Source organism: Periplaneta americana, chromosome 4, assembly GCF_040183065.1.
Source record: "Periplaneta americana isolate PAMFEO1 chromosome 4, P.americana_PAMFEO1_priV1, whole genome shotgun sequence".
Classification (NCBI taxonomy): domain Eukaryota; kingdom Metazoa; phylum Arthropoda; class Insecta; order Blattodea; family Blattidae; genus Periplaneta; species Periplaneta americana.
The window spans coordinates 147,946,721-147,963,129 of record NC_091120.1 but is presented as its reverse complement, the minus strand read 5'-3'; the positions used below and the strand labels follow the sequence as shown (position 1 = coordinate 147,963,129).

The window sequence follows — 16,409 nt, the reverse complement described above, 5'->3', positions numbered from 1 at the left end:
TTACTAACGCCACTAATATTGTTTCACCCAGATTGTTGTTAGGTCAAGTCACTGTATTGAAGCTTTGCTGTAGCCCAATATCGCTAATTACTGAACTTTCATATGACCGCCTCTAAAGACATAATAATATACGCCTCATATATATGTTAAAATATTCTAGAAATGTGGTATATAGGCTTATATAGGACACGCATACACGCACAAGTACACGCACACTTATATAGTCCTACATTTATAAATTCCTTTACTAATATGTCTTAATTTCAATAATAATGCATTTATAATGAATTTAGTAGGCATTATAATAGTAATGAATTGATAATGAGTACATGCGACACAATAATGAAACTAAATTGAGGTTGATTATGTAAGCAATTTGTCAAGTTTGCTTTTAAGCAGGTATGCGGTAGTCTTCATTGAAGTTACGCAAACATTTCTGCTGACAAGGAAATATTGTAAGAAATAAAGACAACCTACATATAGAATGTATCGAGTCAGCTAATTCAGGTTCATGACTTACAGTATGTCGACATCTGATCACCTAATTGGAATAATAAGTTATTATTAAAATAAGACCTAAATAATTACAATTAAATTGTGAAAAGGAGCAGATAAAATAAGGTTTAATGTCTTAATGGTTATCACGATTGGTTTAAACATGCACTAAAACCAGACGTAAGTGCAAGTTTGAACCAATAAATTATTGAGATTTGCGATAAAGTAATGAGTCTAGGAAATTGTATATTTAGTATGTAGAACTACATTTGTTTATAGATCTTTTGTTATATTATTAAGTTTTGTACTTGTGAACTATATCAATAAATCAATAAATCAATATATAGTCCTACATGCATAGTTAAGCATTATTGAAATACATTTCTTAAATATACCTACTGTAGGTCTATAAAAGATTAGGTCTATACATTTATCAACTGAAATTCAAAGTGTGATTATAATTTTATTATTATGCATACGTCTTTCGGATCTGCTCATTTTCCAATGAAATTATATGAAAACCTTCTTCTGCTTCTTCTAGTGTCATCTCCAGAGATTTGTTATACGTTTCTCACGGTGGAAATTTAAATAAACTAATTGTATTGTTACCTTTAAATATTGGAAGACTTTCCTATTGTTGCCTATATATCTTCTCAAATTTCCCCCGCTTTCCATTGTTACACAGAATTTCACCTGACACTATTAACTACACAACTTGTCGCTATGAACTTTCGCAAGGAAATGAACAAAATCTTCATTCTATAAGAAGTTAAGAATTTCCTCTGCCAGACACTTGTTGTCAGCCGATATTCTTTTTACACGTTGCAAATAAGAGGGGCTGGCCTTTGGTGACAGTGATGCTAACCGTACCATAATCATGGTACGCATACCATACTTTAACTCATTGTAGCATGAATGATACATCATTTATGGCACAAAAATAACATAATTTGCTTCTTAATATAAAATTTAATATGGAAATGTTGTATTATACTTTTAAGTTCAACTTAATGTAATGTAACAATTGCCAGAAGGTTCTCAGCACGTTCATGGATATTGTCGTAATGTATTTTTTTTTCTGTAAAGTTGCCTGAAACAAAGCCGAGAACTCGTTCCTCAAAAATGACTGAGTTTTCAGTTCAATTTTAGTACTGCCTGCTGGATCGCATCTTATGGCTGCGTATATGCCTGCTCATTCCCTTTTCTTAGCATTGAGTTTCACGTGGAGCGTTGTTGTCCAGTTTCCGCACTAGAGCGCAGCAAGTAACTGCCGTTGGTTTGACTGTGCTAAGTGTGCAGAGTGAATTATAATTTTTAATTTGAAATCTTAGAAGTAACTATAGTGTATGTAAGTAATTAGTTTATTAATTATAAGATTTTTTTATTTAAAATATATTGGATGTAAGAAATACTCGAGTTAAAGTCATTTTCATTTAATGTTCTTTTCTAAAGGAGATTGTCTATATGATTTTCTATTGGTTTCCTAAAAATAACAATGTTAACTATAACATATTTAAAAAGGTGTGAGTTTTTCCCATTAAGATCTTAATTAAGCTAATTTCTTCTCATTTCAAGTGGAACTTATCTGTCATCCATAACCTTAAACAACAAGAAGGGGAAAGGATCAGAATACAATATCTCGTAAAACACATTGAATTATAACTTAAGATTTGCAAAATTATGAGATTTATCTATTTGCAGTATTTTACGCAGTATTTCTTCTCGGGGGGGGGTAGGATTTTTAAAAAAATGAGCTAATAATTGATCACACTTCGAACAAGCCTTTTTATTTATAATTATGATGATTACTTTGTCGCAATACTGAACTTAATATAACAGTAGGCCTATTTTCCGTATAACATTTCTATGGATTTGAAGAAATGTCTATTTTACAAGCAGAAAATTACCACCATACTGTCGTTATTTCAAGTCGTGATTTCCAATAATCTCTTAGATGGGTTACTGGAAGCATATATGTATTTCTTCGTAAATATGTTTAAACTTGTTGAAATTTTTTATACCAGTTTTAGACTTTATTTTTATTACGTTAATTTATTGTAAAACTAATTTTAGTAAACGCCTAAAGCAAGCATGCTTGTATAAATTGTATTTATATGATGCAAACCCGTTAATTAAAACTTGTGTTTAGATGTGGTATCGCTTAGAAAAAATTAAGTTTTAAGTTCAGTATTAATATTATTACATATTAAGCACTGCAGAAGATCCGGACACCCTGGGCCTTTGTTTCCCTAAGCACTTGTCTCTTCTGGTACAGAAGGATGTCCTAACAAAAGTTATTTTGGGGTACTTTGCATATACTAATAATGTTAATAGCGGTGGGCATTACCTGCCACCTAGCGGTAATATAACTTTTTTCATTACTCGCACATAAGCGCCGATTAAGCAGGCAGTGTAAGAACCACAGCATGTGATCCAGCAGGCGGTGATTTTAAGAAACGCCCGTTTTCAATTATTTTTCGTTATTGTATTAAACATAACATCAAGATTTATTATACCAGTTGTAGTAATTGAATGATAATATTGTGCATACAAGTGTCAGTTGCTCACAGTTTATTAGGCTTAAGTACATTAATTAATTACTGCCATGGAATTTAGTGAAAGTTATAAACGTCCCGCAACACCAAAAATGAAATGCTACCACAGTCTAGTATATACAGTCACGAAGCACAATACGTAGGGAATATGCATCCATAGAGAGTTGCTAACCACTAGGATCGTTATTTTCGCCTCATCACAGACAATGCGAAACAGTATCGGCACAGTTTATTGTTCCTAGTACCATCAATAACTCAAGTTTCGTGACTGTATATACTAGACTGTGGTAATACTGCGATTGTCCAAGTGACCTGGATGAGAAGAGAAGAATAAAATTATTCTAAATACAGCAGCATTTAACACTTTTGAGGAAAATAAAACGAGAAAAATAAACATAAATAAAATAGTAATATTACTAATAACAACAATAATAATTTGAATTATACAGAGTAGGCTATGTTTTTAATACTAAGAATAAAGTAAAATTAAATAGTTTTTCTATGTTGCCCAAATTTCGAAAAATTCCAGGAAAAAGTCGTCCAAATGGCGATAGTCGCAATTATTTAAAAATAGGTCTCAAAAGACTATTATATAGTCCAAACGGCGAAATATCGCTCAATCTGGCAACCCTGCACAAATTATTTCCCTTGGTGTCATTACAAGTTACTATTATTGTCAGTGTTGCTATCATCACTACAATAATCATTATTTAATAATAGTCATACGCACCTTCTGGTGGCAGAAATATATATGGTAGCATAGTTCCTAGGATAGGGTAACTTGGTGGACCAGGTACTTTATCCATCATTTCTTTTATGCGCATCTTTTCTGGGTCTCGTCTAAATAGAAGCAAGACTACCAAGCACACAGCAACGGCCAGAAGCAGTGTTGTAGGCTCCATCATCTAATGCAGCAGAAGATTTCTTTAAAATTATCTGTAATACAGAGACATCATTTCTGTGAAATGCTCTTTTACGAAATAATTTTAGACTTAGCATTCTTCTCTACATATCATTTTTAATTACATCTCCGAGGTCGACTTTTCATTACTATAGACCTATATTCAGTATGATCTTTTATTAATTAACACGTCAGGAGACAGGTTAACTGTAGAACTTCATTTTATCCTGTAATCTTTTCAGCTACTAATTACATTAATTAATCACCAAGAAGTTAGAGTCATGCCTGTATTTCTAAAATGTTATAAGGTTTATAAGTTTCTAAAAATTTCCTTTTGCAGTATTATAATACGCAATTCGTTTTTTAGAGTGAGAAACAGAGAAATTATAACTAAAAAAATTAAGATTGTGCAACTTAATATATTTTCCTAATAGAGTACTCTGACTTATTACATATGACCACAGTCTACTTCTGTATATACACTTACGAAGCTTGAGTTTTGAGGGTGCTAGAAACAATAGACTGTGACGGTACTATTTTACATTGCCTGTAATGAGGCGATATTAGCGATCCTAGTTTTGAGAACTATCTAATGTTTGCATATTTACTACGTATTGAGCTTCGCGACTGTATATAATAGACTGTGATATGACTTTATTATGCTATACGCACTGGAGGGTACGTGACTAATGACTATGCTTCCATTTATTATATTATCACTTGTTCCAACTGCAACAAGGCAACTTTAGTTGAATCCTGTAAACCAATATTACAAAAGAAAATAATAATAATAATAATAATAATAATAATAATAATAATAATACAGTGCTATGCTATTTTTATTTTATTTTTTTACAACTTTCGATGTTCCACAACTTAAAATTGCATTGCTGATGTTGTATTTATGGAAAACAATAAATGAAATCAAAAAACAAAATGAAAGTTCAAAGCTTTAGGTAGTCTTATATTTCAGACCCAGAAATGTGTCGTCAGTACTCGCTGAAATGGGTAGCGTGCATGGCGTTTAAGGTAATATGCTCCGTCGTACACAAGGGATAGAGAGACAGCATACCCGCTAGCAGCGGCGAATGGGCGCTAGTGCAGTGTCTTGTACGCGGGTAAGATAGGCTAGCCCGAGGGTGTACTGTTCTGATGATCGCTGTCTTAGATCTAATGAAGCTTGCTATTTACATTTCACCAGTAAATTCAATGACCAACCATCCATTGCTGAAATCTCACTTCACCATCTCTTTTAATATACCAATGATGGGCTCTCACAAGCAAACATTCTCATTAACATATTGTGTGCCGCGTGTCTCGAACAAACGCCTGTGGCGAAGAGGCTCGCGTCTTGTCTGACCTTAAACTTATTACATATTTCCACATGTGTCTATCCACGTCAGGAATAACCGCTGGTCTCTCTCGAAGGCAAGCATAAGTTATTACTAGACATCTGATTTTTAGGCACTAAAAATTGCAGTTTTAGGCGCCTAAAATAAGCTCAAAATTAGTAAAATTAGGCTCTATTTTAATGAAAATAGGCATTTTAGGCACATCAAGGTATCATACTTATTTCTTTCACTGAAATTTTTAGTTATACACTAAAATACGCACAAAAAAGTATGTTTAAACATTAAAAAAGAATACTATATTATATTTATAAACAGAGCTGCACAAATTTAATATATTGAAACTAATGAAATAATGATTATTGATATCAAGATTACTCATTTTAAGTTATTGAAATTCAGTTCCATGCTCAGACTTTATTATAATTATCTGCACAGTACACCACCAGAATTTTTTCTAAATTCTCCACAGTTAACCTTTGCCTTTTGTCACTGAGAATCATTTTGAAAGCAGAAAAACTTCTTTCAACCGAAACTGATGTGAGAGGCGCAAATTTTAAATTAGGTACAATAGAAACATCAATACTTACTGGAACATTTACACTTTCCCCCGATATCACTCTTGATACTTTTTCCATCAATGAAAATCCTACATTCTTATTTAATTCGTTGTCCCACTTATTTTTAACTTTTTTCCCAGTTTCGCCCAAAGCAGAATGTATGTTCACTTGAGCTTCCTTTACTATTGCTATTTGGCTACAAAGAGATTGTTTTTCACGTTCTAATTGTTCAATGCTTGCAGGTATGAAAGAAAAGTTTGATGTTATGTAGGCAATATCGTTTTTCACTCGTGAGTCATTCAGACAATCTTTCACTGCTTTCACACACGCTGCACTATCAGTTTCAGGTAATTTATCAATAACTGTGACCACTTCTTTAAAATACTTAGAATAATACACCACTGACTGAATCCAGGTTCCCCATCGTGTAACAACCGGCTGAGGTGGGAGTGGGATATCTGGAAAGTTCTCTCTGAATATTGAAATCCTGGATGGGGCTTTACAAAAACATTTTTTTGTGTTAGAAATAAACGAATTGACAAGAGGAAATTCATTCCGGATTGTTTCAGAAACCCTGTGAAGGACATGTGCTAGACAGGTTATATGCGTGAGGTTAGGATAAAATGTTTTAAGAAGTGGAGCTGCAGCAACCATGTATGAGGCAGCATCAGTACAAAACAACAGAACTTTAGAATCGTCTATATTACCTGAGTATAAAGACTGTAGGCCTTTATTTACAAAATAAGCAATGGCTTGGCTATTCACTTTCGAAAGTTCCTTAACACATACGATGTGTGGAATCGAAGGTCCATCAGGACTAAGTTTTCCTACTACCATATTTGCTATATACCTATTCATAGGATCTGAGGTTTCATCCACAGAGACCCATATGTATATGTATTCCTGGTGTTGTGGAAGAGAAGGCCTGATGGCCTTAACTACACCAGAATAAATAAATAAATAAATATGTAAGAATCACCTATATCCTCCCGAATGGAAGCTAAAGTTTCATTGTATATTCTGTCTAAGTAATTTTTTCTTAGGGTCGACTCAGATGGGATATTTTGTTTGCAGTATTTTTGTAAAAACTGTCTTAAAACCGTATTTTCAATTGCATTCCAGGGAATGTTAGCAGCAACAAACGCTCTGGTTAAATCAGCATAGAAATTGCTGCTGAGATTGGATGAAGTAGGCTGTGTTAGTAAAGTTTGTTGCAGTTGATTTTTCTGCTGAGCTTTAGCCTTATGAGCCGCTCCTTGCACATGCTGCTTTAGGTGGCACTTCTTTTCTTGCGAAATCTAAAAATGTAAAGTAAACTGAATTAAAATAAAATCCTAATTGTTGTATTGCCGTATTTCTATCACAAAGTTAGTGGGTTCGAACAATCAAAATTTTAATGACCTGCAAATACTTTAACTATCGGACTTTAAAAGGTTAAAGTGTAGTGGTCTTAAAAAGAATTATACCTCAGGATAGCTCAGTCAATGTATAAATATTATAGGCCTACTCATTAAAATTAATGGAATTTATATATTTCAACTATTGTTACATACCTGTTTGCTACAAATCTTGCAGAATATTATTTTTCCATCATAAGTGAATTCTGAATATTCTGTTAGCCATTGCCGGATCAATGTAGATTTTGCACTTATATTTTTCGGCATTATCGCGTTAAACTTCACAGGAAAACGTCCTACCGCTCAACACTTCTCAACACAAATAAGGTGAGGGAAAGAGCAACTGTTAACGAGCATTCAAATGAACCGTTGTTATTGAGATTCAATTGGAAAAAAAATACAAAGTTCCACTTATTGTTGCATTTCCTGGTAGTGTTAACGCTAGGAGGGCCATTCTTTTAAATATTTTGTAACGGTTTACCCTACTAATTCTCAGTTTTACGACTTTTCATAAATATTTCAAAAACACTCTTTCTCCAAAAATTGTGATTTTATGACACTCTGAAGAGCAGTACAGCTAATCGGTTTCAGACCGAAAACAGTCATTTGTATAGTATAGTATATCTCTGAATCGGTAGCAGCACATGTTGTGTTTGTTGCCTGCTTCAAAACTAAGGTTGGTTCTTTGTCGGCATTTATGCCTCCAAACATGTTAAATTCGGTGAAATCTATTGCGAGTGTCGTGAGATTCAAAACATTTTGTTTCCTTTATCAATGGTTTCATGGCCGGTGTGAAGCAAACTTTCCACTTTTTAAATGCCTTAAATTTCGCAGTGAATGCATGTATAAATTATAAAAAGTAAGAGTAAAATGCGAAACTTTACAGTGAGTTAGGCATTTTTAGGCGAATATTAACAAATTAGGCTCTAATAACCGTTTTAGGGCACTATAAAACTCTTTGAATACCTTTCAATTTCCATGAAACACAAATATTAATGATTATTTTTACTTTTCTCCTAAAGAAACAAAATAGGCATTTGCCCTAGAATCCGATGTCTGGTTATTACACTTATATTTCAGAGACATGTGTCATTATGTCAAATCATCATCCTCATCTCATTATCTTAATTAAAATAGTACATGTACTTCTAACACACTCTACAATTATTATTAAATTTTTGTGGAAGACGTAAGGTAAAAGATTTTACTTCCTTAGAGTGTTCTTCATTATTATTATGTTGTACATTTTATTCACTTCTAGTAATCATAGGTAATTGCTGAAGTGAGAATTGAGTGTTCTCCACATATTTGAGTAATTTTATTCATTTCTACTCACCTGTCCAGCCTCTTCAATTCCATTTTATGCATTGTTTTACTTCCAACTTTCTCTTTCAATTACGGTGAACGGGTTGCGATGCTCCAGACAGCCACGTGTACTTAATGTCATATTGTCGATCACACAAATGGCTAAACCGACTGCGTAAGTATTCGAGACATAGTTTGCACTTCCGACATGCGTGACCAACTTCTCAAGCAGATGGCTATATCGACCGTGTATTAAAAACTCATATAGAAAATTATTTTCAACTGGCCGGGGAAATGTTCTCATAATACAATGGACAAGGTCGCACACAACACGTGTCGAGGAATTGTTTACCTTGTCATGTGTCACAAATGTCGAGGGATTTACCTTGCCACTTACGTAACAAGTTTTCACTTTCAACTTACATATTTCACAACAGAACTTTATTTTCAACTGGCCGGGGAAACGTTCTCACAATACAATGGACAAGGTCGCACACGACACGTGTCGAGGTGTTGTTTACCTTGTCATGTGTCGCATGTGTCGAGGGATTTACCTTGGCACATACGTAACACGCTTTCACTTTGACACAATTGTTTCAAGGCTGGTTACTAGGGGAAACCAAAGCCTCTCCCCTCACTAGCTGTTGAATTTTGCAATCCCCACTCCAATTCAACGTTCCTTCATCCTCCGTCTCCATTCGTCATTCGCAAATCCCTTTCCACCCCCCCCCTTAACCCATTGCTGCAAAAAGTTATTAATGATTTGAAAAATGCGTTTCTGAGTTTAAGTTTGTTAGTTGGTAACTTAAGAATGCTTTCTTGCCATTTTTAACTTTATTTACTTTCTGCAATAAAAATTAAGGACCGTTCCATAAATAGAACGCTATGCATAATGGTCAGTGATATAGTAGTTGAATAGAATAGCCTCTTTTTGTAGTTCAAATAGTATTTATGCATTTATTATGTAGCAAATACCTATACATATTAGAATCAGTGTTTCAACTGCCCTTCTCACACAAGCCTACATATTGTACATCACTATTTTGTGTGGTAGGGGTGGAGTCCAATTTGACACTTGCTGCAGATGAACCTATCTTTCCATGTACAATTAGCACACCTTCGCTGTCTTTCATTTCCAACTGGCCAGTGGTGTTGACCATCAAATATTATGTCTCCTGATGGAATGGGAATAATTTTTCCTTAGTGGGAACTCACCCCATGCCTTTTCAGTGCTGTAAGAGCCAAGAGAAGGTAAAAGTTGAGGAGCGGTTCTGAAGAGTTTTGAGGCTTCATTTTTCTGTACATAAACCAAGCATTTACTACAGCAACGTCAAGAAAATAAGCGAAGATGGACCACCACTCTGTTGTTGCCGCTGTTGCTAACATTAGTACTGTCAACGCTGGTGTTGCTCTTTCTGGGCTAGCGCTGGTACTGCTGTTGCTGCTAGTGATGGTGCTGCTATTTCTGATGCTAGCGCTGGTGCTGATGGTGGTGATTGTAAAAAAATCCGTAGCACTACAGCCCATGAAGGGCCAAGACCGACCAGCTGGCTGCTGGTCTCACGTCCACATGCCGAAACAGAGATGGACAATCATCTGACCAGAATGACGGTTTCGTGTGGTTAGCACGATGATTCCCCCCAGCTGTTATACCTGGTTCCTGAAACCGGATTTTCCCTACCTATCGTAGCTCCACAAGTGCATGATGATGCTGGGTGAGCAACGGTTCCATACACTGGCCGAAATTTCATGAGAAAATTTCTTCCCCCATGAGGACTCGAAGCAGCGCGCATTTCGTAACGCGCGTCCAACGCAGGATGCCTTAAACCACGATGCCACGGTGCAGTACGTTGATGGTTGTGTTAGTAATAATAGTACTTTTAGTTGTAGTAGTACGATGGTCTTCTAGCCTGGAGTTACCTTCTCTGTCTTGGAAATTTTCATATATTAGCTTCCTTCTTTTCGGACGGCAATAACTTGTGCGAGAAATCTCAGCTTCATTTTTGTCTAATGTACTTTCAAAATCACTTGTTGCAGCTTTTATGTCAGAAGACCCTGGCATACTTTCATCAACACTGTCATCTTCATTATCTTCATTACTTTTTTTTGTAATTCCGCTTTACTAAGTAGCATTTTACTGCCAAGATTATTCAAATTAGCCTCATGCTCGTAGTCCGATTTATCACTGTCTTTATCTGTATCATGGGAAACTTCTGGAGTTGTCACATACATTAGACTCTCACTATGATTTGCAATTAACCCCAGAATTTCACTTACGGTTAGACTGGAAACAAAACAATGTAATGAAAACCATATACATATTATTACAAAGAAAACTACAGGAGTGCACACTGCATGGCGTCCTCTTTTTAGGACGGCACTTTATTTCACCTTGCACCTAGCAACATATAAGAAAATTGTATGGTTGTTATATACCACATGAAAACTGAAGTATTCAACTGATTATGTGAAAGTAAAAATCAGTTTTTTGTATCACCATTACAGAGTAACTAAGAATGAACTCACACAGGGTGAGTCACAAAATACTGTTAACCTGCCATCTATTAAAAATTAGTTGGTATGAACAAATATTCGCGCTGAATTCGAACACCGCAACACCATAATACAATGTAATAATTTACCTTCTAAACAATGCCTCCAACTGTACTAAACAAGATAAAGTTCCATAGAAATCAGTATTTAACGCCAGTCCTATTTTTAGGAAGCTATGCAGTAATGGGTTAACCAATCAAATTCGAGACCCGTCCCTATCATACACCAATCAAAATTGAGTTCCTCTCTCTTGTTGCAACCAAACTCAGGCCAGCCCCGCCTCTTCCCCTCATACCTCCAACCCCGCCCCTTTCCCCTCAACTCATTTGGCCACGCCCATAGGAGCCTGGGGAGCCTGTCACGTGACCATCATCTCCTTACTACTGTCTGAAGGAAAATTACTTCCTGGACAGCCTCGTAGTACTTTGCGGTCGAGAGGCCAAAATTTGTATAATGACTCGTTTTGACATTATCAACTTTGTGAAGAAAAAAATTTAACTACTTTATCTGCCCCCATGGGAATGTTTGCTTGTGAGAGCCCATCATTGGTATATCAGAAGAGATGGTGAAGTGAAAATTGAACAGTGGATGGCTGGTCATTCAATTTACAGGAGAAATAAAATATTATCTTCATTAGGGTAATGATATCATGCAAGACGTAGATAAATTTCTTTGCCTGAAATATTAGACTCCCTAAAGCTTTGAATTTTCATTTCACTTTTAATTTCACTTATTGTATTCCATAGATCCAACATTAGCAATGTAATTTTAAGTTGTGGAAGAAATCGAAAGTTATAAAAAATATAAATAGATTAATTGAATTTGCAAGGTCAAACAATTCATAATTTAACAATTAGAGTATGAGAGATGTGAATGCAGAAATGTCGTTATTTATTTATTTCTTTTTTTTAAGTTTCCTCTTGCCTACTCAAAGCTTCAGGACAGCATACAGTGCACTGATGACTGTAAAACAACAATAATGTACTCTGTTTTCATAACAGCTGACATTAACAGACGGTATATGAATATGTGTTTTGTATTAACATGATGAGTGTTATATTGTTTTTAACATAAAACATAATCAGGAAAAGAAGAGTCACATAAGGTAAAGTCTGTACACTGCTCCTTCGATATAATGTCGGTGACTCAGGAGAATACGAGAGCGGACTGAGGCGGAAGGGATGTGAACAGATAACGTACGACAACATGTCAATATTTGTAATGTAGTAAGCGGAAACATTAGGTCTCTTTCTGTTCAACGTAGCTTTAATTTTCATACGCATTGTTACTCATGTTTCCTGCACGAGTAATAACCTGGATACTGGGATGCTTATCTGAGCGATGTTTATAATAATGAACAGCGATAGTCAAGAAGGTCACATTCTTGCCCCTCGTCTTCTCCTGAGTAACGGACAGTAGGAGAAATTCAATGCCCACATAATCAGATATAACACGTGGAGCAAGTCCGCTGCAATCGGAAATCGGTAGAGCATGAAAGTCGAGGAATATTATGTAGAGGAAAATATCTATCATACGGAAATACTAATAATAATAATAATAATAATAATAATAATAATAATAATAATAATAATAATAATAATTTATTTTAGCTAACAGAGTTAAGGCCGTAAGGCCTTCTCTTCCACTCAACCAGAAAAAAGTGTATATACAAATGCATGAACTTACAAAGAATTCAACAATTTGATTAAGTGAGAGTTATATGTATACAAGAGTTATATACGAATTAAACAACAAAATACTATGAACTATTAATTAAACACTGAAATAAACTGTGTAGCAGAAATAAGCTAAAATACATAGAATGTGAATATATTTCAAATAATATTAGATAATAGAAAGAGATTATTATGAAACAATTTTGAAAATACAGCACTATCAGGATGATGTCTAAAGAATGAAGTAACAATGTAGTCAGTGTATGTATGTATGTATTTACACTGCAAGTAGGCATGCACCCGGTGGCAGTGGTATACACAATATAAACAGTACACAATAAAGAAATGATAAGCAGTACACAATACAATTATACAATACACAATAGGCCTACAATTTTATACACAATACAATAAGAATACACAATATAACTTCACACAATAATAATGAAACATAAATAATATACCTAATTTTACATTACAACCTACATTATTATGTATAGGCCCTACATAAGTTTCAATAGTCTTTCACTTCATTCTCATCTCACTCACTGTAGTGGCACTATGACGCATTTCACTGACACTTTAGCACATATTTCACTGACACTATGTAACACATTTCACTGACACTATAGAACACATTTCATTGACGCTATAAATTATCACTGGTCGGAACTATTCACTGCACTGTGAAACCATAACTTCACTGACTCACCTCGCTTCACTGATACAACTGTTCAAATAAGTCAAATAATTACACCCTTATGCATACTGTACTTATAAGCAGAACTACATTTAATCTAAACATTTTCTAGCCTAAGACCCTCTTACACGCCATTTTTCAGTAATTTACAATTCAAACCAAGGAAGTAACTCGTTAGGCTAAATAAATACATGTCACCTTAAAAAATTAAATGTCAAATGTCGCCTTAATTTTAATTTGCACTTTATACACAACTTTTTAAATTATTCTTGAATCTCCTTAAGGAAGGACAGCCCTCAAAGACCGCTGCAGGTAGGTCATTCCAATCATTTATAGTTTTATTTAAAAATGAGAATTTATCTACATCCGTTTTCTGTTTCCTACATTTGATTTTAAAATCATGATCGTTCCTACCATAGTACGTTGGCTTTTCTAACCGAGCCGTTATAGTGATAGTTTAAAACAGTAAGATTGAAGTTAAATGCTAATAAGGTTATCTTTTAAGCTGTTTTTAAAGTTGTTTATTGTCTTACAGCCTCTAATACTTTGTCGCAAGGAATTCCATTGACGCGAGGTGGATACTGTAAAAGATGATGAATAACAAGATTTTCTATGAAGATATATACTTAGCGTGCCACAGATATGTGATCTGGTATTTACGTCGTGGTTAGAGTATACAAATAAGGTGACCAAATTCCTGTCTGACAACAAAATTAGGGTTCTAGATTGGTTTGCTAAGTCTCCGGACCTTAATCGGATTGAAAATATTTGGAAGCTAATGAAGATGCAAGTTCATTCAGAAATTATTACAAACAAACAATCTTTAATAGAAAAAACTGATCAATGTGTGGCATCACGGCCAAGAAATTAAAATAATGGTATCCAATGCATTTCTAGTATGTCAAATAGAGTTAAAGCTGTAATTGCTGCAAAGGGATGTGTGACAAAATATTAGTTTTCTTGTTTATTTCATTCCATATTCATTATTACACCGTTAAATATGTAATAATATTGTTTATAAAACACTATTTAGAGTAATAAAGCTTTTCCAGTTGAGAAAATCCAAATTACTTATGTTATATGTGAATTTTAAGATGAAATTCCTACTTTTAACAAGTGTCCCTAATAATTTGATCACCCACTGTAGGTCTGGATGTATGTAAAGTTGTAGGTCGTCGGCATAGAGGTGATATCGGTAATACTGTAAGTTCTTTGATACGTCATTAATGTAGATAGAGAAGAGTAGTGGTCTTAATACGGAGCCCTGCGGCACTCCCGCCTTTGTACATCGCCATTGGGAGAATTGATTATCAAGTGAAACACTCTGTTGGCGGTCCCGTAGGTAGGAGTCCATCCAGCTCAAGGTATTGTCTGACAGGTGCAAAAGTCTTCATCTTTGCAAGAAGCAAGTCGATATCAACAGAAATAAAGGTATTGCTGAAATCGAGAAGAGTTGGTGCCGTTACTTCACTCCTATCCATAGCTTCACGGATGTCCTCAGTCACTTTAAGTAGGGCTGTAGTAGTGCTGTGTCCATGCCTAAAACCCGATTGATAGTTATCAAGGAGTTTGTGTTCGTCGAGATAGTTCGTAAGTTGTCCGTGTACAATATGTTCTAATGCTTTTGAAAGAGTGGGAAGAATTGATATCGGTCTGTATTGGTTTACTGTAGAAGGTGTGTTAGATATAGGTAAAGGTTTCACTAATGTCATTTTCCAGAGAGAGGGGTAGGACCCAGTCATAATAGATGCATTGAATATTTGGGTGACGGTCGGCAGGATCACATCTATTATTTTATACATGAGAGTGATATTTATATTGTCTATACCTTGGGCTTTAGATTTCATACGTCGCAGCGTCTTCATTACGTCAGTCGGGTTAATGTATTTAAAGAAGAACTTATCCCACACAGGTTGGGGGTAAGATCTGAGAAATTCAAGAGTCTCTTGTTTATGTAATGCTTCAGGTGGTGTAGTGACGAAATGTTCATTTAGACTATTGAGTGACAAGTTGATGTTATCTACCCGAGGCTTTGCTTTTGTTAGACCCAGGTTATTAAGGTTACGCCACAATTCTTTCGCACTGACCGAAGGTAGAATAAGGGAATGTGCATGGTGTAATTTAGCATTTCTTACTGCTTGATTACATTTATTTCTTAAAACTTTGTAAGTATTAAAATCTAATTCGTCCTTGCTCCGTCTGTATTTATGATAAGCAGTGTCTCTGTCTGTCATGAGTAATTGTATGCCATCACACATCCAAGGCGCAGGGCGTCTACAACTCGTCTGGTTTTCAAGGGTGTGTGTTTATCGTATAACTGAATTACTAGGTCGTTAAATTTTTCGATTTTGTCGTCAATGTCTGGTAAATTCCACACTTCAGTCCAGTGCGCTAAGTGCGTTATTGATTAATCATCATGCTCAATATGCTTTAAGTCACGGTATGATGTGATGTGAGGTTTATATTTTGGACAATACAAGGAATATTCTAGAAAGATTATGTCGTGAGCTGAGATACCCGGCGCTGGTAGTTGACCATTCGTTAATACTAGCTGAGGATTAGTTGTGGCAATAATGTCAAGAAGTGTCTCCAATTTCTGGGTGTGGTGGGTAGCTGCGGAAGGAAGGATGGATATAATGTAAGACTCAAACATGTTCTTAAGTTGAACTGTAGCGTAATTACTTGAATTTAATAAGTTTGTATTGAAATCGCCTAAAATAACAGTATGGTCATAGTGAGGCACAAGATTAAGCAAAGGTGTGTCAAGATCACTTAAGAATCCTAATTTAGGGGGTTTGTATACAACTCCAAGGAGGCACTTTTTGTTGCTTGCACCGACTTCGATGAATAGATATTCAGGATGTTCTAAGACTTCATTCGAAGACTGGTAGACAATTTTAAACGGTAAGTCCGATCGC

General features: G+C 35.1%; 1 protein-coding gene across 1 annotated transcript in view; it reads right to left on the bottom strand.

Moving 5' to 3' along the window:
- The window catches only part of LOC138698958 (cytochrome P450 4C1-like), a 103,624-nt gene that overhangs the window by 75,251 nt on the left and 11,964 nt on the right, over nucleotides 1-16,409 (bottom strand). Inside the window, exon 2 of the mRNA XM_069825152.1 lies at nucleotides 3,781-3,986. Within this exon, the coding sequence (XP_069681253.1) occupies nucleotides 3,781-3,955 (175 nt within the window). The 5' untranslated portion in view covers nucleotides 3,956-3,986. The remainder of the gene's footprint in view (nucleotides 1-3,780; nucleotides 3,987-16,409) is intronic.